General features: G+C 51.3%; 1 protein-coding gene across 5 annotated transcripts in view; it reads right to left on the bottom strand.

Annotated features, from left to right (window-relative positions):
* bnc2 (basonuclin 2) overlaps nt 1-22,125 on the bottom strand; it is a 129,134-nt gene that overhangs the window by 36,233 nt on the left and 70,776 nt on the right. For all 5 annotated transcript variants that reach the window (XM_041072448.2, XM_055505610.1, XM_029163070.3 and 2 more), the window contains 2 exons: nt 2,433-2,535; nt 709-944 (listed from right to left, as the gene is read on the bottom strand). In XM_041072448.2, the coding sequence (XP_040928382.1) occupies nt 709-944; nt 2,433-2,535 (339 nt within the window). The remainder of the gene's footprint in view (nt 1-708; nt 945-2,432; nt 2,536-22,125) is intronic.

Genomic DNA, 22,125 nt, shown 5'->3' on the forward strand with positions numbered 1-22,125 from the left:
TGCGTGTGCGAGTCTGTGAGTGCTTAACTCACAGAAGCTGTTTTCACACACAAAGCACCCTCTCCTCACCATGCTGTTCCACTTACACTCCTGGAACACTAAACCATATATGCATACAGATAAGCGCGTGCTCACACACACACACACACACACACACACACACACACACACACACACACACACACTGCTAACCGCATGCACATGTTCGCTCGCTCTTAACTAATTCATTCAGGAACACTTTGGTTTGGGTTTCAACACCAAAACCTCCGTACCTTTGATTGAGAAATGTGTCTGACTGCAATTATTGGGGAGGGAGGGAGGCAGAGAGGGAGGGAGGGAGAGGGGGTGGGCCGAGGGAGGAAGCGGACTACAGTGGTTTGCTTGCGTGACATTTTTCCTCTTTTCGCTGCTTTCCTTTTAGCAGTGGAAGGGCAGAGTGTGGACAGGGCACAAACAAGGGGGGCAGCATTACATAGAAGTTACAGCGTGGAGAAAACAGATGCACAATGAGGCCGACGAGGCCCTGATTGTCACTGCTGGAGTTTGGATCAGTCCCTCTAAAACTAATGGAGAACTTTGCAGGTGAACCTGCTGAGACGGCAGTGATGTCCAAAATGACAGGAAGTGGTAGGCAGCGTGTGCACGCATGCGCTTGTGAGCAAGCAGAGGGTACAGTCGGACCCGACCGGACCCGACCGGACCACTGACCTGCAGGATGTAGCCTCTGACGTAGTCGCGCAGGGTCCACCCCAGGCCGTGCAGGATGTGCAGCACCTCCTCCTGCTTGAGCACGGAGAAGAGGCGGTCCAGCAGGATCTTGAGCCTGACGGGGACGGCCTGCGTGCCGTACAGCATCAGGCTGCTGATGTCGAACACCACGTTGGACTGGACGATCTCCACCTGGGTCGGGTGGTAGAGGTGCTGGGTGCTGAGCTTGTCCAGGGCTGCGGAGGAGGATGCACACACACACACACACACACACACACACACACACACACACACACACACACACACACACACACACACACACACAGACGGGCGCCGTTAATGGCCATTACGCTAATCAGAGTCTCCTGCACAGTCAGCGCGCGCTGATGATAACTTATCTACTGGACAAATGCAGCGACATCAATGTAATTGTGTGTCATTCCTTTTATTTAATCTAATCTGTGCAGTTTTACATTCACATCCCCGTTGCCTCTGTTTTTATTCTGTCTCCATCTCATCCCCTCAGTGTCTCCCTCTCCAACTGTCCGTGGATTTCTTATCACATTACTTTACATCCTAATTGTGTGTAGATAATTAGAGATGTGCTCTAATTATTTATGGACGAGGAGACGACGACAGCTTTGCGTTGTGGTGTTTCCAATATTGTTATATTCTTTACTGCGTTTGTCTGAATTCTATCTGAATCCGTTCAACATATTGTTAACTCTGTATAAATACAGTAATAGGTTAAAAAATGCTTAAATTGAACAAGTCTAGTTAAATTGCTCCACTAATCTGTAACTAATGTTACTGTAACCGTGAAGCAGGTTTTGCTTCAGGCTTCCACTGCAGGACTCCAGCTGTAAGATCCTGAGAGGTGACACTCACAACAGGAACAGCTGAGACATTTCTGCTTTCTAACTGTGACTGAGGCCATAATTCTGTTATAACCTCTCGTCCTCTTTTGGACCGGGCGACATCTGGCTGTGTCTCTCTCTCTCCTCCCTCCCCCTCTGCCTCATACCTGCCTTCCCCTTTCACTCCCACCCCACGTCTGGGTGACACCTGCTTGGGTCTCTCTCTGATCCTGTGACGCTTTTTTTTCCAGCTGATGAGGGCTTCGCCTGACAACACAGCGCAGCCAGACACGGACATAATAAAAAATGAAGAACGGCTTGTCAGAGTCCCTGCCAATGCCGACATGCAATGAAAAGCGGGGGAGAGGAGAGATGGGCGCCTGACAGTTCAGAGGGAGAGATTAAAAACTAGTCAGTGGGGTCCTGTGCGATCGCTGAAGGGCCCGTGGCCGGACACAAGCCAAACAGGTGTTTTCTTTTATCTTTGCTCCCCTCCTCCTTCTCTTTGTACTTTCTTGTCTCCTCTCCCTTTCTCTTAAAGCCGCGTGAAAAACTCATGAGGTGTGGTCTCTCGCTTGTCTGTCTGTCTTGTGTGAGTGTGTGTGTGTGTGTGTGTGTTTTTTTTCCTCTGAAGGTGCAAAAAACAAGTCTTTGAAAGCAACAGAAAAATACAGGAGCAAACAAAAATAGCAAAGTTACTTCTGCTGTGGCGCAGGTGGGCTTTGGTTCAAACGCATCCACGGGTGGAGGTGTAAAAAAAAAAAAAAAAATAGGTTGAAAACATTAGAAGTGTGCGATGCGTTCGTCTGGCGAGAGAGCGATTTGACATATGTTGAAAGACGCTCGTGGCCCTCGCACGCCTCTTACCGTGAGCCACCCAGCCGTGTTTGCACTGGTCACATGTCCGTAGGTGAATCTTTCCTGGCTGGAAACACTCGCATGTGCAGTTCACCAGTGTGCAGCGAATGGCCTGTGGAAACAGAGAGAGAGAGGGAGGAAACGCTGGTCAGTCGGAGCTCAGGGACGAAGGCGAGACGGCGACAGCTCAGAACCCAGAGCTGCAGCGCGTTCATCAGCTCCGCGGCCGACAAGTCACTGTGGAGCGGCAGAGCCATGAAGTCAAAGCTCATTCACAGAGGGGATTATTTAGCTTTAACTGCTTTAAAATATGAAGAAACTGCCATGAAATATAAAAAAAAACCTAAACCCAGCTGCAGCTCCCGTCGCAAGGAGAGACTCTGGTCCAACAAATTTCATAACTACTGTGTCATTCCAATGTGTGGATCTGTCTGAGCAGGCGCCCGTTTCCCACAGTTCATGTGAACTGACAAAGGACTTCCCTTCCTGAAAACGCAGAATGTAACTTGTTTTGACTGAGGCTCCATTACTCAACACTCGCGCTGCTCTCGGTCTGACCCCGGAAAGCTTTTAGTAGTAAGAGGTTAAGTGTCCAGACGTGACGAGCGCCGCTCTGCTCAGGCTCTGTTTCTTACCTCTCCATAAAAAAAAAAACAAGGCTCAGGTGCATCTTGCTGGAGGTCATTCGAACCTGTGATGTGTTTCGCGTTCTTCAAACAATACTTAAAAAAAAAAATGTAGGAAATTGTACGATGCAAGTCGGCAAAACGAACGCCATCGTCCGAAGCGGAGCAGCGGCTCGGCAGCTGCAAGCCGTAAATATCACACACCGACGCGTGGAAACGGGCGACGAGAAGGAGAGGAGAGAAACTACAAACATGAATCTTAATGAGCACTGGCAGCTCTTTGTTTAGCAGGCATTTTTTAACATTACCGAGATGAATTGATGAATAAAGATAGCAGCTAAAACCGCCTGAGGGGGATCTGCAGCTGGAGGAGGAATGCAGCAGCGGTGGCAGCGCTTCATTGTTTAAAACACACTTCTTTTGAATGAACTATTACTTTCCTCTAATACAATCAAAGTGTCTCAGCTGCTTAGGTCCAAATAGCAGAACCACAATTTGCTGAAGTGTTTTTTTTTACATTCAGTGCATGTGACGGGAAGCGTTAATTCTTTTACAGTAGCTCCTTAAATTACCTTCCCTCACTTAAATTACTGTGCAAAAATCCCAGGCATGCGTGTGGGAGGAAACCAGCAGCACTGTAGAAGGTGAATGCTGAGTAAGTGCTTTGTATTATGACAGGAAGATGAAAAGGAGCGCTGTCAGACGTCCACGTAGGTGTCTGTCGGAGACGAGGGGACGCGTGACCTCACAACAAAAAGCGTCATCCACTCGCAGCCTGCACTGCAGCAGGGCAGCGGTGCGACAGGCGACGCGGGGTCAGAGGTCGGAGTCCACAAGCGGTGTTTCACAGTCAGCGTTTTCAGCGAGGAGCGAATCTGCAGCTCAGAACAGCACTTGAACACATCACGGGATCAGTAGCGGGACAGTATCCGCACATCGAACCCAGCGGCGTGGACCCGAAAGGTGCTGTAGCATCACCTGCTCTGTGCGTTACGCCTTCACCCTGAAATGCTGCACACCAGATTAGCAAGCGGAGGTGTCAGTGAACACGGGCTAATCCCAGATTAAGCCCCAAATTACAGCGCCTCCCGCCGCGCGGCCTCAGCGTTTGACGCCGGGCGATGAGGCGTGAGACGGAGATTATCTGACTTCAGCCCACGTTTAAGCCTCAGGTACGGGCGCCGTCCGCGCCGCGTGTGAGGATTACGCCTGGACTGTCATGAGCGCTCGCAACGCTGAGGCTCGGCTTCAGGATGCGGCCGTGAATCTGATCCGTTAATAGACTGATGCACGTGTTGCAGCTCCCTTTTGTCCACTTCTCTGTCTTTCAGTACATTTTCGTGTGATTTTTACAGTACATAATTTGCCTCAGAAGCTTTTTCCTAATTTAGCCCAGTCATGTCACACCACACGCCGCTCTTCTAATTACCTCTCTGTGCACCAGCAGCGGCAGATGGAGACAAACAAATGGAAATATCAAATGCACCTCTGCTGTTGACGAGCCGGGCCCTGACAGCTGACAGCGTAGTTAAGGGGCGTCTAATACGGCAATTAAAGTGTGCCACTGTCTGCGGGGCTGCTGCTGTGACAAGACGCCCTCTCATCGCTGACTTATTACTGGCGCTTCTCATATCGGGCCCATTAAGCAGACAGCAACATTAGGAGGCATTAAAGCAGCGGGCCCCGTTTGACTGAGGAGGCGCCGGCGGGAAAAAAGCGACGGACGGAGCCTCGCGGCTCGCGGGGGTTTCTTTGTGCGTCGTTCGACACATCCGGGCGACAACGCGGTGGAGGAACGCAACAGAAGCGATGTTTGCGTTATGACGGCGTCAGAAGTGATCAGAGATGTTCCAATGAGAGGTTGCAGGGCGATTACAGAGGGAGTCAGAGGAGCCGCGTAAACTGAAGCGTAAGTGCTTATTCTTGGGATTCTAGCGTGTTGATGTGAGCTGAGCTTGACCAGGATTTAACCTGCGTCTGGCCTGGACCTGATCGGAGGGGGGGGACATGCCTGGGCCCGGAGCCCAGTGCTACACTCATGCATATTTGTCACAGCAGGCCAGAGGAGGAGGCCGTGTCATCACAGGTCCAGGCAGACGCGCATTAGTCACCGCGAGCGTCCTCTCTGGATCCGAAGTGAACGGGACGACGACGGCGGCGGCGGCGGCGAAGGGGACTTTATAAATGAGTAGTTACCAAAGCTGTTAGCAAGTGGGAGAAAGTCCCACAGTGCTGTATTAATTAGAGCCACACAGCAGCCAACTCTCCCTCACATCTGCTGCGCTGCCGCCATGGTCAACAACCGGGCTGCGTTCAGAGAGCATCACTTCCAGCCCTGATCTGGCTCACGCCTGTGTGTGTGTGTGTGTGTGTGTGTGTGCGTGCGTGTGTGTGTCACCGCTGGGTTTTGTTTAGCTGGAGGCTCCATGTTTCATGGATGTTTTGCTTGGCTTGCAGTCCCCCGTCCCAGCCCAGTTGTATAAACACTGACATTCGGCGATGGCCGACATCAGACTGGGGAGGACTCTCAATTAAAAGACGGTTAGTGGGACAGATGGACTGAAGAACTGCAAAAACAAGACAGGCCCAGTCTGGACTTGTAGTCGCATCCAAGTGTATTTCAAACAGACTGGGAGAGGCCGACGACACGGCTCCCAGCCGGCCCAAACCCAGGCTGCGCATGTGTAGAGACCAAGATCTGACCGGGACTCTGCACTAACGTTATGTAGATCAGCATTATCACCCTGTGATCTTTCTAAGCTTGTAACTGTGTCCCACAGAAAGAAGGTAAAGCACTGGTTGTCTGGTCCCGTTGATCATCTGCGTCCTCTCTAGACGGCATCCGAAGGAGCAGCAGCGCAGACAGCTGCTGATGCAGGAGGCTATTGTTCCTCCTACTTAATTGAAAGCTGTACCATGTTTAGCTCACAGCCACAGACCACTTGTCTTGTTTGGTGAGTTAACCAAAGCTGATACTTAAATGAAAACCCTGTGTGTGTGTGTGTGTGTGTGTGTGTGTGTGTGTGTGTGTGTGTGTGTGTGTGTGTGTGTGTGTGTGTAGCCGCAGCAGCAGCTTCAGATTTAAATTTGTCTCTGCTTAGGGTCACTGTAAAACACTGGAAGCATCTTGTCCTCTCTTCCACCCACAAGATATTATCTAATCCATGAGTTAGCTGCTGAAATGCCGTCAATTTCCTGCCAGAAATGTGCAGCCAATGTGTGCAGGGAGAGCGGCACGGCGGCTTTGCGTGTCATAAAGCCGCTCCCGGCCCCATCACATAGATCAGGACTTCACAATGTCCATATTGGAAACAGGTGACAAATAAAACGCGCCGAATAAAGAAAGTCTTTGTAGTCGGACTCAGCACGCCACTAAACACAGGGGAGCAAATACCTCGTGCCAGGCCTAATTTCTGCATGTTTGCTTTTTTACGTTGGGGCTGAATTGAAACAGAGCTGTGAGCGCCACAGAATAAACAACGATTAATCACTTGTGCGCTGACGCTCTCTGACTCCACGTGGGGAAGCGGCACTTGATGCCGGGGGCATCAAGTGCCGCGGTCCCCGCGGCGTCAAGGCCACCGGTTCTCCTTTGGAGCCCGGCGGCGGCCGGTCCCGGAGCCAGAGGTCCCCGTCCTCAGAGCAGCTGTGCGTCTGGGCTTTGACACGGGGCCGAGCCACCAGAGCTATGCTAATGGGAACCAAATGGGGCGTGGGTCCCCGGTGGGTTACAGGAGGAGGAAAGCAGCATGTGTTTCCATGTATCCGTGTGGAGACCTGGGAGCCCTCGCTTTTCTCTCCCGTCTTCAGGCAGAGCGAATGGAATCGACCGTGTCTGTTGTTTGCACGCACCCTCCGCTGACGCGCCGCCGCTGCCACCTGACACGTTTGAGCAGTTATCGTCACTCAATGAGCGCGTATGCGTAGCGTGCACCGAAGCTACTACAGTGTTTAGGTTTAACACACTAAACTACTTAGCGGAGCCGAGAAAGGACAAACCTGACAATAACGTCGGGAAACGGACTGAGCGAAGTAAATAAACGTTCCCGACGTGACGTTCACGCCAGTTCCAGCTCTCTGTGACCGCGTTGTGTTTGTGCAAATCGGAACCATAAGGTCGGAGCCGCCGGTGGCTCGGGGTCTGGCCGCGCGTTGCTTTTCACCCATTTGTGCCGATGAAGCAGCGTGAGAGACGTTAATGGGGCAGGAGGCTCGGATGCGGAGGCGGAGACGCCTGCTTTTAATCTGATCACATCACCGTCGCTGCTCTGACACAGTTCCCAGCGCTCCGTGTTCCCGTCTGTCCTTTTCAAATACAGATGAAATCTTTTCCTCTTTGTCAATACATCTGCAAAATATGATACTGCTAATAATAAAGACATTACGACACAGCCCGCCTTTGATCAGACTCAATAATCAGGAACAAAAATCTGTAATTCATAAGGGGACAAAATAAACAGCGGTGATTATATCTACGAGCAGTTGTTATTCCATATGATGTCCAGTTTCAGTCCAGGGGTCCGGTCCAGCTCTCAGATATGAGTCATGCTCAGCACGACTTCACACGCACGCACACACACACACACACACACACACACACACACACACACACACACACACACACACACACACACACACACACACACACACACACACACACACACACGATTGCTGGAGTACCAAAGAGTTCTGCTTCCAACATTCCTACTTCTTCTTCTTCTCTGCGGTTTGACACAGTCACACAAAGTAAATCTCTGTGTCCTGAGCACCGGCCCAAAAACTTCAAATCAGATCAGTGACCAAACCTTCAGTCTGACTCACTGGCGTGATAAATCGCTGTGCGTGCACATCAGGACAGTTGTGCTTGTTTATAAAGTGGACGGATAAAGGACCCAGCTGGCTTTGATAATTGTGAAACAGAAATCGGGGGGGGAACATAATATCACAATCCTGCACCACAAACACAACCTGTGATCTCGCTGTGTTGTGCCACCTTTGAGGTGTTTCAGTGGTGCCTGTATAGATGGAGAAACACACCCCAGCGTTAACACCGGGCTGCGCTGTCAGTTCAAATACCCCAGCATCAAGGGAGCAGCGCTTTCTCCCATCTTTTGTGTAGACAGCAGGTCCAGGTAGAGGCCCCCAGTCCAGGCCCCTGGCCCCTCTCAGCTCTCCTCAAAGCTTTTCCCCAGCTGGAGATCAAACCACCTGCCCAGTGACAGACCTCTGGGTCCACAGACGCAAGGCCCGGTTCAAAGCAGGGCGCTGGGGGAGGCAGGCAGGGAGGGATGGAGGGAGAGAGGAGAGAACGAGGGGAAAGTTGGCAAAAAGGTATAAAAGCGAGACAGTGAGGCAGCGATGGGGAGGAGGTGTTGTTCTGTAGCAAAGGTGGAGGAGGCAGAAGAAACTTGATGAGGGCATGAAGAGATGCTGGAGAAGAGAGAGGTCTCCAGAGCTGCTTCTGATACAAAAGTTGGTGTAATTTAGTCTTTATTTAATTTCACGTGTGGAGATAAAGATCTGATTTCAGCAGATGCACAGGACAACTGTGAAATATATTATTAGCTGTTACATTAAAACATAAAGTTGTGATTAATCCCTTGATTAATTCCCTTCGTTTGTGTGTGAATAAGTTCAAATTGGGGCTCAGCAAATGTTCCCACAGTCGACACGAAAGGTCCCAAAGCCATTAAATGAAGCATTAAACTCATGATATCTATGACTGGAAATCCTCATATTTGAGCGTCTGAGAACAGCCAGTGTTTATTTTTGTTTGACAAATTACAAGATTAATCAATAATATAAATCGCCTGTTATTGGGGCGCTGACGGACTTATTGTGTCAGCGTTCAAATAAAGCCAGAGTTTTTTTTTCCCCCTATTGTTCAGACTCGCTTCCTTATCACCGGCGCTGGCGCGAACGGGAAGGGAGAGAGAAGAAGAGGCCATTGTCGTGGACGTATATCAGACGGGCGCTGACCTTCAGCCTATCAGAGCGAGCCGCGCCGATAAGGACGACTCCCTGTCAGACTTGACACCTGCACTCGCCGGCCCACTGATCTCCCCACCGAATGCAAATACGGCAACAACGCGCCGGGGCTCTGTCTGGAGAACCGGGGGAGTGACATGACCACACAGTGCGACCAGACACGTGTTTAGGCGAGAGAGCAGCAAGGAAGGGAAAAGAGAGAGAGAGCGGGCGAGCGAGCGTGGGTGTGAAAGGAACGGGGACAAAGGAAAAAGGAGGAACGGCGGAGAAGAGTCGAAGGCCGTCATCGTCTGCTCTCCGCTCGTCTCCCCATCTACTCCCTAACACAAACAGAAAGTATTAGTCAGAGCCCAGACATTTCGCCGACCCCTCTCTGTGAGGGGACGTCTCCGCGGCAACCGCTTGTGGTCGTGGGCGACGACAGCGCCGTGACAACAGGAGGCCGCGGCTCGTGTCCCGGCGACACCGGTGGGACCGGCATCAACCCCCCCCCCTACACACACACACACACACACACACACATTCCCCATCACGCAAACACACGCACGCCATGAATTCCCCTGCTCCAACCAGCGCCCGGCCAGAGAAATCTTGGAGGAGCTCCTAGATTTAATCTTGCCAATAGCTCTTTATTTTCTTTGACTATTTGTAAAAAAAAAAAAAAGCGGCCGCACTAATTGTGTGCAACAATCTCCAAATGATGTGTGTCTGTTTTTTTTGCTGAAGCGTACACCACCGTACACAGCTTGGCCGTCGTTCAAGACACACGACCAGGCAATAATATTTGTTTCTTTCCTCGGAGTTCAGTTCAAACAGTGTGTCAGCGTGGCGGTTTACTTGTAAACACCTGGTTCCTGCACAGCCACAGCTGGAACAATACGAGTCCACCGAGAACCCGCTCCACCAGCGGGAAACGCAACCGTCTCCTCACATCGCTTTTGTTCCTCATCAATAGCGGCAGAGCAACAAGAGCAAAGAGCACATCGCTGTCAGATTGTCGTCATTTACAGATTTGTGTAGTTTTTTTACCTCGGACAGCATAGTGAGGAGGACGACTCCTGCTTCACTTCAGTCGGTCCCACTTTCCCACAGGACAAAGCTGCAGCTTCCATTAGGATTCAAAGTCCCGTTTAGCGAATGATACAGAGAAACAGGGACGCGAGGCAGACGCACGGAGAGACGGTTTAGCCCACGGCTGCGTTACTTCAGTGACAAGCGTGTCACTCCCAAAGCCACACAGCAGGGAGGCGCGAGGGGAGTCCCCACTGTGGGAGCGCGTTCCTGGAGGGACAGCGAGTGGGAGGGAGGGAGGGAGGGGACCCAAGGAGAGTCCATCTGCGCCGCAAAGGCGTTATCAGCCTGACAAAGTTCACAGATACAAGAGGAGGTCAGGCGCCGGTCGGGCCCCGGGTCACCGGGAAGACACGGAGCAGCAGCGGGTGGGAGCGGGCGAGCAAGAGAGGGAGAGAGCGGGCGAGAGAGGGAGCGGGCGGGCGAGCGAGCGAGCGAGGCCGACCGGCCGCGAGGGTCGCGTGAGCGGCGCCGAGCGATCCCGCGATCGACCCGACCAAATTACAAGCTCCCTCCCAGGACCCTCTGAGTCCGCTTCATTTGGCGAAAGCCGGAATCCTCGTTTCTGCAATTATAAAGCTATTGACTAATTCAACATGTGTTCGCGTGTCTCGCGGCCCTTCGGTGCCGCCGCGCAATTGAGTCATTAACTTTGACAAATTGTGACAGGCTTTTTTTATTGCCACCCAATCATGAGAAACAAGACTGTGGCAGAGGAGTTAATGAGTGGCATGTTTCCCCTCTCCCCTCCTCACCCTCTCGCCCCTCCTCACCCCCTTTCACGTAGATTCCTGCAGCCCCTCCATATTTATAATTTCACCACATCCTAACGATAACATGGCCGGCACTCAGCGCGAAACACGCGGGTCCTGGCTTAATGAATCTCATGCCTTCACCGCGGTAAAATGACCAGTAAGTGTTACCAGCTGCAACTCTGCCTCTCTCTCTCTCTCTCTCTCTCTCTCTCTCTCGCCCCCTCTCCTTCTCTCTCTCTCTCTCTCTCCTTGGCAGTGGCATTGGGCTTAGAAGTGCAGGGGTGAGTGGGGAAATTCAGAGGGGACCCGGCAGACACATCTGAGTACAGCTGGATCGGGCAGAGAGAGTAGCAGGGGGTGAGCAGGCGGAGGAGAAGTCAGGTTCTGGTGGGGGGAGGTGGGGGGTGAGGGAGACCGCAACGCTCCATGTTTCCAGCTGCCTTTCTCAGGGGCTCAGTTTTCTCCCCCTCCTCCTGCTTTTTCGCAAGGCCCTTCTGGTCCCAGCTTACTTGAAAAATCACAAACACACACACACACACACACGTATCGACACACACACGCACGCACGCCCTGATCTGCCTCCCCTCCATCCCTCATATTCGGCCATCTTTGTTTGGACAGGGCTCAGGAGTTCCAGAAAAGCTCTCTCAGATGTGCTGAAGTAAGGGAAAAACAAAACAAACTGGCCTTCACGCGCGCACGCACGCACACACGCACACACACACACACACACGCGCACGGACGCTCCGAATATATGTGAATGTACAAACACCAACAAGTACTTTGTCCTCAAACAGAACGCTGTGTAGCAAGAGCAGTTCACACACACGCACACGTGAGCTATTTCACATGTGTGAAGGCCAAAATACCAGCTTCGACCAGAGAACAAATTCGCAAAGGGATGAAAAAAGGCGCTGGACGCTTTCCTCCGCGGAGGAAGCGGCCCAGCGTCGAGGGCACGCATTCTTTTACACAGTGCATGTGTGTCCCAATCCGGGATCACAGCGCCAGCGCAGGCCTGGAGCGCACCTCGACATGTGTTACCTCTTTGTAATATTGACTTTGTTACAGCTATACGAGTGGGAGAGCGGAGCCAGGAGCCGGGGCCCTGCAGTAGTGGGGCCCTCGGAGCTCGCTGGAAAACAAACACCCGGACGAGCCGCGAAAACACAAAACACGGCACCACAATAGCAATCTGTAAAAACAAATTGGAACAAAACAGAGCTCGTCCCTCGCTTCTGGTCCTGACCTTTACATTTTCACTCTAAATTAGGAATATTATTTATCTGGTTCTGTTACTGCGGCATGTTGCTCACAAAGCTGTGGGATTTGGCAACGCAGCCCGTCTTGGCCGCGCTTCCTGTCTGAGCATGTGTCCTGGACCAAGTGTAAAAGTCAAAAATCCTCTTTCTGCAAAGCCTCGACTTACTCTGTAATTTCAATCAAATACCAACACAGCTTCTAGGCTCATACAGATTTACAGCCAAGACAAATCTCGGGCACCGTATTATATTAAACACCAAGAATAACGAGAACAAATGTCAGGGGCCGTCAGATATCACACGGCGACGCGAAGGAGGAAACAAACGGGGCTACAATAAAAGCGCAAGCACGCTTTATTTGATTGCTCTGCAGAAATAAAAGATTGATTATCATTTTCATGTTCCTGCGAGTGTAAATCCCATCTTGTCTCTTTCCCCAGTGATGACTTTGCTTACACATTTGAATAATGAAGGCAAGTCATTTGAATATTCCCTCTGTATTAAAAAAAATGATGTTTTTACACGATGCAGCAATATTAGCCATGTTAATTGGGCTCTTTGGACTTTCCCAATAGAAAGGCTAAATTAATTACTTATGTCGACAAAATGTCAGACACGCCGATCTAATAACTACAACTGTTTCTAACTGTGTTGTTTTCAGTGTGTGCCCCTCTTTTGTCTTGTGTGCGTGTGTGTGTGTGTGTGTGTGATCGGGAACTTAAAACACACTGAGAATCCACCAGCAGAGTCAGATCTAATGAACGAGTCGGGAACAAAAAGCTTTGACACCCTCTCCATGTTTCATGCGTGGCCCCTGAGAGTCCTCCTCCAGCATTCATCCCCACTTCTCATTCTAATCAGCCACGACGGCATCGACTGTTTGCGCTCGCAGAGTGACTCGCGTTGGTGTGTGTCTGTGTTGTACAAACAACGAGTCCTCTTTGTAATTTACCTCGTGTATTATTTGCAGTGCGTAATGCGTTTGGGTGATGGTGCTCACTAATGTGTACCCACCACCACAGGGGCTTTGAAGTTCCACTGTTTTTTTCTTTTTTATTTTTTTTTAGCTTTTGGCTGTTTTTCAGTTGTGGAGGAAAAAAAAATAATCTGCATCAGCGCAATTTTTTTTCTCAAGTACGAATAAACACGAGACGTCGGGCGAGGAGGCGATGGGGAGGCGCCGAGCGTTTGGGCGAGTGTGAGACGCTCCCTGCACGCGCATGCGCCGCCACCGCTGCTGATGCCATGTTTCAGACGGCCCCTTGAAGTGGAAATGAGCTTCCTCGGCCTGTAACTAGTCCATTCTCACAAAGTCAGCAAACTCTGCCACCCCTCAGAAGAACCCCCCCCCCAACCTCTCCTCACAGCCCTGTGGTCAGCATGCAGCATCAGATCTAAGACGCAGAAACGAGTCCATCTATCATCGGATTTTGTTTTAAAAGTCAGAGCGGCAGCGTGAACGAGGTCAAACTTCTTTAGGAGGCGTCGGTCCTGACTTGAGGATATGAAAGGCTCATTTAGGTTTAGTTTACAGTTTGACAGTTTATTTGGTATTTTACATTTTTTGTGTTAACTGTTTGTTTCCTAGAAAAAGACGATAATGTCACATTCTCAGTGTTTATAAAGAATTTGGTGTGACTATCAAAAGACAAGCACTCAGTATATTTAATAACAGCTTTGGACGCTGAGACCATTAAAAGCTTGCGTCTATTTAATCCAGACTTTCTCAAGCTTCAAAAGCATTTTATTGCTATGATCTTTTTGATTCAATGAAACATGGGATCAGTGTAAAAAATATTTTTATGACCCGCCATTAATGTGGCCTGTCAGTGTGTGCACATTTGATCTATTCTTCCTTTTTAATTGTTGCCGGTGCTGTTACTATGCCGTGTGCGTGCACTCGCGCGGCTGCTGGAACCTGTGCGAGCACCTGAGGGTCCGTCCCCAGCCGTCCTCGGAGCGGAGAGCGACAGCTGTACGGTGATGCCGTAGCGATAGGCATCATCGGCTTGCTGGAGACTAATTGGTCCGCGGCGCTCCTCTGAGTGGCCTTGCTAATTAATTAGAAAGGCAGTGGAGCTGAAATTTTTAATCAGGACACCACGCTCTCCAGCAAGAGCAGAAAAAAAAAAAAAAAGACACACCGCCATGTAATCAGTCCATGTAATCCAGCTGACACTGATCTCCAGTGTTGTCATATGAAGTGTGTTGTCGTTGCGTATTTATGTATTTATGTATTAATGTTAATTGAAAAAAATATTTAGGAGCATCTGTAGGATGAGTATAGGTTTGTGTTGAGCTACTGCATCATGTGCGCAGACACGCTTCTGTGATGCAATAAAATAAAAACCTATAAAGTAAGAAGCTTCCGCGTAGAATTGAAAGGGAAGAGGACTGATTGGTTGTTGTTACACATCTTTGCAGGGACAGTTTTGTCCAGTGTTCCAGTGATTTGTGGTGAAGGGTCTGCGTCTGGGAGGAGTTAAGCAGACGAGAGCGGCCGCGGTCGAGGGGCGCGTGGAGCGCTCGCCGTTGCGCTGCCGCCACGAACCGCGGCGCCGGCCTTTTGTGACTTCGCCCGGGCAGAAACGCGCACCGTCACCTCGCCTGGTGACAGTGGCCCTTTTTTGCCGCATCCTGATCTTTGTGACCTCGCCTTCGTGTCCGCTCTTATCGGCTTGTTGCTCCGGCCAAAATAAACACGCGCCGCCTTTTTATTGCTTTGTTTTCACAGGTCATTAGGGGAAGGAGAGAAGACGCATTGATTAGTTTTCCAGACCGCTGGATTATTGTTGTGTTATGACTATCATCATTAAGTTTCATTAAGGCTGTGGCTGTTCTTGTTTCCAGACAATGAAGACGTTGCCTGAACAGCGAGCTGGTTACAGCGGAGACAGGACACCTCACAATAAGGCCGTTATCGTGTTTTAGATAACGCTGAACTCTGACCCCTGTTCACTAGCACAGTTGTGTTTCAGCGTCTCCTCAGCCTTGGCTCCCGTACGGAGTCCGCGTTGATTTGAAGGCGGCAGAAGACGACCTAATGAAGCGGCGGCGGTCTCCGGCCGGGCCCCAGGCAGCTTTGCTCTGGGGCTCCACATATGCTCCCAACGCGGGCAGACACCGGCCCTGTCGCTCGGGTAATTAGCGCGCGTTAGCTAGTTAGCGAGGGGGCGGCTCTCTGTGATGCGTACTGAGCTGGAGTGGAACACCGGGGCAGGGACTGTACTAATGGCTGCCCTCCTCCCCGCGGGGCCCCTCGCTGCATCTGGCCACGCGCTGGCATCGGCGCCGCCACGGGGGCCGCCGCCGCGCCCACGGGCGCTCACACGGTGGACGGGGACGCGTCCCAGCAGGTTAGCGCGCGTGCACGTACAGCCGGGGCGCTAGCTAGCCGCCCGGCACGGCGGATGCACTATTTAGACGAGCAGCCGGGGCGTCAGCCAGCCGTGGCCCTCGGTTAGCGAGGCGTAGGCGGCGCCGCCGACAGCGGGCGGCTGTATCTGTGTCGGTGTGAGTAAACAGGCTGCGGGGACGCGGTGTGACAGAGCAAACGGCGCATCGGCCAGACACAAACACGCTCAGACACATGCACACTCATCGGGGAGCCGAGGGAGGGGGGCGGGTGGCATCCATATTTATAGGGTCTTTCTAGCGTTTGTCCCCAGGCCAAATGCTGTGACTACACTCTGCTAATGTCAGAACAGCACCTAAGCAGACACTCTGTGTCACGGACAGTGGGGAATACACTGGAGAGATACAAGGCTAGGGCAAAATATATATGAGTATATATATACTGTATATATACTGTATACAGGCACACAAAAAAGGACATGAGAGAGAATTTGTCAACATTTCTCATATTGAACTTTATTACTGGAAATGAAGCTATAATATGTATTTTTCCAGTGCAGTCTGACGCATTGGCTTCCACATGCAGTGATGCTGTGTGTAGCCCACGCCGCTACGTACACACATGCGTGGAAAGCATGGGACACCCCGTCTCTCCTTGGTCACCTGTCCCCACGTTCATCATGTCTCAGGCACCGTGCCCTCTGGCACCGGGGCGCTCGCGGGCCTCGCTGACTGCAGAACCAACGGCATGACACCCCCACAGAGAGCTGACTAAGTGGAGGCCAAGGAGCCCTTTTTAGCGCTATCTGTCATTATCTCGAGTGGCGTGTAATCGTTTTGCGCAGCGCGGTCCATTATGCGTCCGTCGAGAGCGAGGCCTAATTGTGGAGACTTAACATTTATTCGTTTGTTTGCTGCCAGTTGTCCCAATATATTTTGGGGAGGTGAGTGTTTGCGCTTCTGATGTTAACGACAACACTGCGTCTTTGCCAAGCAGCTTGGACCGTAAACAGAGATGGTGTGTGTGTGTGTGTGTGTGTGTGTGTGTGTGTGTGTGTGTGTGTGTGTGTGTGTGTGTGTGTGTGTGTGTGTGTGTTACTGAATATTGTGTTCTGAGGGCACGGGGAGGTGAATATGGACAACACACACACGCACACACACAGAAAGGCGAGATGAAACAGATTCATTACATTTGTGGAGTATAGACGCGTGTGTGTGTGTCTTCGTGCACACTCTGAAGGAGAGTATACGTTGTTAATCTTGATCAAAGGGTCTGTCTTTGGTACGGCGAGTAAAGATAATACTGCTAAAGCCCTTGGATTTAGCACGCTGAGATAATGAAGGCGGGCGTAATTAGCACTTAGATTTGACCAAATTGCAGCAGACTAACAGAGGCGAAAACCGGCATCAAGGCTACTAAACACGACCGTGGCCAAAGGTGCTTCGTCTGACACGGTGAAATAAGAGGATTTAAAGGTGGAGGAAGGTTGCTTGTTCTTGGAATGAAACTTTCTGCCGCTTTCGTGTGGTTTTCAACATCACACTCGCTCCGATACGCGACGCGGCGGGTCGTTTGCAGCCTGTCGCGCACGCACGGTATTATTAGCGTGACCATATCTGGGCCCAACTGCAGCTACAGGGAATAATGTGTGTGGGAAGAGGGGTAAAATTAGAAGCAAAACCAACAGTGTTCTTTAAATCCACTTCCTCACTTCCAGCCAAGCCCACAATGTCAAGCCGTAATAAGCCGGCTAATTCAATTAGAACTTCCCGAAAAGAGAGACTTTGTGAACAGCTCCCCTCACGAGTCCACGCGGCACTTTTCATCATGAAATAGTGGCCTTTATTCATGAGCTCCAGCGAGCTTGTTAGCAAAACAGCCTGATCTGAGGCGGGAGCTGTGCGACTAGAGCCGGGTCTCTGAGGCGTCTGTCACCCTGATCCAACCCTTTGTAGGCGACGCTGGGGATGAGCCCCGCCACGCGTAGCTGCAGGTGACAGGAGCCCCCTTTTTGTTGTCGAATCCTGACGGAGCCGCACATGAGAACGCTCCCGTTCCTCTTCCTTCCTCTCCGTCCGTCCGTCTTTGTGGAGCTCAAAGGCTGCCGCCGATACAGAGAGGAGTCAATCTGCTCCTGCGTTTGCCTTCTGCTTTTGTCAGGCTTTTCCTACCTCCTCCTCCTCCTCTCTCTTCTTCCAACCAGCCTTTTCTCCTCTCTAACCCCCCCCCCCACCCGCCTTATAGATCTGATTTGGGTCTCTGGAGGGAGGGAAATACAAGTCAAGCCATTGTCATTTCAAACAGCGTGATAACCAGGCGCTGTGCTGCCCACTGACAACTCGGGGGAACTGGCCTTGGCTTTGACTGTTATCTTGCTTCCTGCTCTCGCTCTCTCTTCTCTCCCTCTCTCCGTCTCCAGCTCACCTCTCCTCCCTTTCCTCCCTCTCTCGCTGTTGTTTGTTGCCTGCCGCCCGCTCCTCTCGCCTCGTCCGTGTAGTGCGGTCGGGGGGCTGCCGGGGGGAATGGTTGTCTTGGTGCGCGTACCAAGGTCAGCGCTCTCCACATGACAGTTTTCTGCCTCTCGACAAGGCGGGAAATCAATACTTTCGGACTTGTGGCGCTGCCCTCGGTGTAACAACAACTCTGGCCGGTGCGTGAGTGTGGCTCCGGCACCTGACACATCCCCGGCCGCCCCCCCGGGCTCCGTCAGAGAGCCCCTTCTACTCCCATTCTGACCCCTTCCTGTTTCACCTTTTCCTCTCTCTGCCTTCTCTCCCCACAGCTCCCACCTACTGCATATCAGGTTCCCTGTTTTCCATGCGAAGCAGCGCGCGTCCCACTGTTACCTCGGGACCGGGACTCTTGTATTGCATCTGTTGCTACAGCACCACGAGCGCCTGGATCGCGCCGTCGATCGGAGGAGAGCGCAGAGGCACCGCTAAACGAGCGGCGCGGTAATTACAGAGTGGCGGAGGATAAATACGTACACAAAGCGGAGCCATGGGCGACATCTTTAACGCGCCACCAAAGCCTAGCGCGCCTCCTTATGCCTCTTCCGCTGCCAGATCGGCGCACAGCGAGAAGGAGCAAGCACTGGCGGGGCGCCCCGCACCAACTGTTAAGCCTGCCTCTAATGACGGGAGAGAGTGAGAGCGCGAGGCCAATTACAGCTCCCGCTCCTCGGCAGTCAACCTGAGTAAAAGTGCTCTCAGGCGTCGTGGAGGGGCGGCCGCCATCGACCCAGGCCCCCCGGGCACCGCCGGCAGACAGGCGCGGACGCGCGGCAGCGGGAGCGCGCGTCCGTCAGCGCCACCGTCACCGCCTCATCCCCCGAACGCCTCCCTCGGTTCAGCTGGAGTCGGGGAAAATGCATCAAATAAAACAGCCACTTTAATGGATTAGATATTGAGCTGTTCATTAAAAAAAAATCAAATTCCCCGAAGTCAGCAGGGGATACACAGGAACAGAGTTTAACCTGGGGATGAATGCGACTTGTTTAGAGGAGTCATAAAACACGAGGATCTGATGACTGCACGGAACGTTCGCCAGAAATGTCCAATGTTCGGGATTTTTCTTTTTTTTGTTTTTTTACTGCAATGATGGCAACGTCTCATCTATTACTTCTCTTAGAGCTGGCCCATTGTACTCCTACATTCTGGTGGCAAAAGTTGAAACAAGTCAAAGTTTGTGCTGTTCTTTGCACATGAAAACAAAAGGGCTGGGTGGCTGCTCGGCTTTGTGTGAAAAAATCCCTGGCAGGAGTAAAATAATACATCTGTGCAGGCAGATACCTGTTTTTATTGGCTGTGAGTCCAGGTAGTACTTAAAACCTCTGCCACAGCCTCTCCCAGCCCTGCTGACTGCTCGCCTTTCTACTTAAAAGACGAGAAACATACTTCTGCTCCCAAACCCGGCCGCCGTGCCTTCTGACACGCGTGATCGCATTCAAACCTTCGGCAGTTAATCTCTGATTAACCGCTCAAAGGAAAGACACTGATGAAGTTGGAGACAAAGAAGGGGTTTTTTTTCCACCGGTGGTTTTATCGCCAGCCGTTCCCTTATTTGACGGGGAGATTTAAAGGACCCTCTGTCTCCCCCTCCTCCCCCTTTCCTCTGGGGGATGAATGTGATCTAAACAGCCACATCTCCCTACTGTTTTTTCACAGTGACAGCCTTTCTCATGAATTAAAAGAGGAGCCCATTGATTTTCCCATTGCTTAAATTTGCAACTTAATCCCCCAGATATGTCCAGAATGTAGTGCTCTGTCAATAGACGGCACAGCGACTGACGAAAGGCAGCAGCGATGCTCACGGGAGGGAAGGGGAAGAAAAGGATGACATGACAAAGGACGGGGAAAGAGGCTATAGCGTAGACGTGTGTGTAATGGTTTTTGGCTCTGGCTTCAAATCCTGCATCGTGCCAACAGAAAATCTATGATGACTGGTAACACTGAGTCAGATGAATTAGCGCAAACATAACAACATGTAAGTGAGCCAACTCCGGACTGAGGGGGAAACATAAGCCCGTCGCCGTGCAGCTGCCTTCCGCCTTTTCCGAGAGGCGAGCGGAGGCCTCCATGTTCATAAGTCTAATAAAGCAATCACCGTGGTGCGTCTGTATAGTGTAACCAGCCGCTCGGCGCGGTCGCCCGACGATCAAATGTCTTTATATAACAATAAGCCGACGCACTTCATACGGACAAGCTGTCGGGGACTGAGATGGAAAATGCACGACGTCCCCTCGGTGTGAGGGGTTCGAGGAAGTAACGGGATACGGCGACCTCTCCTCAGGAGCAAACAAAGCAAAAAGCCACTGCCCTAATTCACAATATGCACCATGATGTTCTCATCTGACTCCTAATGTAGTCTATAAATCTCTGGGACTCTGCTCTGCATCAGCGTAATGCTGGGTATTAATAGCGTGATTCGTACAGTGTGCGCGGAGCAGCCGCTTTATCCGCGTGCGCACGAGATGGAGAGAAAGTCGTTTTGGAGAATGGGAGCGAGAGATATTCAAATGTCGGGAGATGTGAGAGAGTTTTCTGAGGAATAAGTGGACAGTATATACTGTACTGCATAACATAGGGTGACCCTTTCAGATTTCACCCTCCTACACTCCATCTCTGGTTGTAAACCCTATCCCATAAGCCTCTGGGGTGGTATGGCTGCTTGCCAGTAGCTGTGCTGTTGTTGGCAATGGATTTCCTTTGTGGCCTCAGTACTTGTGTAGGCCATAACATGATACACACAAAGGCCAACAAGCGTGCACCAGCACACACACACACACACACACACACACACACACACACACACACACACACACACACACACACACACACACACACACACACACACACACACACATGAGCGGCATATGCTGCACACTGTGCGCACACATCACCACACATAATTATGCACAAAATCACTATTCTCACCACTCATCCAGAGACGACCCACAGCCTCATAGGAAACAAGGAGCGGAAAAAAAGAAGCCCAGTGTATCCTTGACGGGGTTCATCTGTTTCCAGTTTGGGGCAGATGCTCATGTTTTATTGCAGCAGTCTAGTATTTCATGGCAGATTTAGCCAGTGGTTTGGTTCTCCATTGGCCCCGGCGCTAATGATGGCACATGTCTTATAAATTGTGGCACACCAGTAATGCGCAGTGTTTCTCGGTCCCGCACCTTGTGTCGCACGGGTCCCGAGCGCTGTGGCGACGGGTGCGTTCGCACAGAGTAAAGCGGCAGAGCTGGAGCGGGTCTGTGTCTGGTTCTGGGCTGCTCAGTGTGACATGAAGAGGCCTCTGCTTGTTTAGCGGCGGGCTCAGAACGCTTTCAGCCCTGTGGTCCCCTTGTCAACACAACAGGTCTCCGTTTAACCAAGACACATAGTTTTCAGCGAGAAAAAAAGTCACCACAAGCTTTAAGACGGGGGCATAAACCAAATAAATGTGAACAATGTGTTCTGACTTGGAGCATTAGTGCTTGTTGAGTTTGTGTTATTGTTAAAGATTGTCTTGAGTTATTACCACCACTAATCATTCACAATACTTTTCTGCTGCTGCAATTACCGTATCTGTCTGTTGTCTTATAAACATTCATGCCGGCCAGATGTCGCCACGAACTTAAGGCTTTGAATTTAAAATTGCGGTTTGCGTAATATTTTCTGTTACTGAAAGGAAATGTGACAACTGCGTTGTAAAAAAAAAAAAAAAAAAAAAAAGCCCAAATCCAGATTGTAGCTGCAGCATCCGCTTTCAATAATGCCCGTGCAAATGTGGAGCAGAACGCCAAATTCGCATTGAGCTAAATTTCAAGTGCTTTTCCCGGCCCGCCCTCGTCCTCCATCCAGTCGGGTAAATCATATCAGCTAATGCGCCTTCTACACCCTGTCAGCTCCTGCACGCGCCAGCATTCGTCTCCCCCCTCGTTGTGTGTCAACGCCGGCGACGCACGCGTTCTCCATCTCGAGGCGAGTGCAGCGTTGAGCGTCTCTTAACTGGCTCGTTTAGTCCTGATGGCTTAAATGATTTCATCACTATTAATGACGGGGACCGGGGCTCCCTGCGATGCGCTGCCAGATGCTCGGGGACGGCCGGCTTCCCATTGGCCTCCGCTCACACCCGGCCCCGTCTCCTCAGCCTCCT

The sequence above is a fragment of the Betta splendens genome, chromosome 1 (assembly GCF_900634795.4).
Source record: "Betta splendens chromosome 1, fBetSpl5.4, whole genome shotgun sequence".
Taxonomy (NCBI): Eukaryota; Metazoa; Chordata; class Actinopteri; order Anabantiformes; family Osphronemidae; genus Betta; species Betta splendens.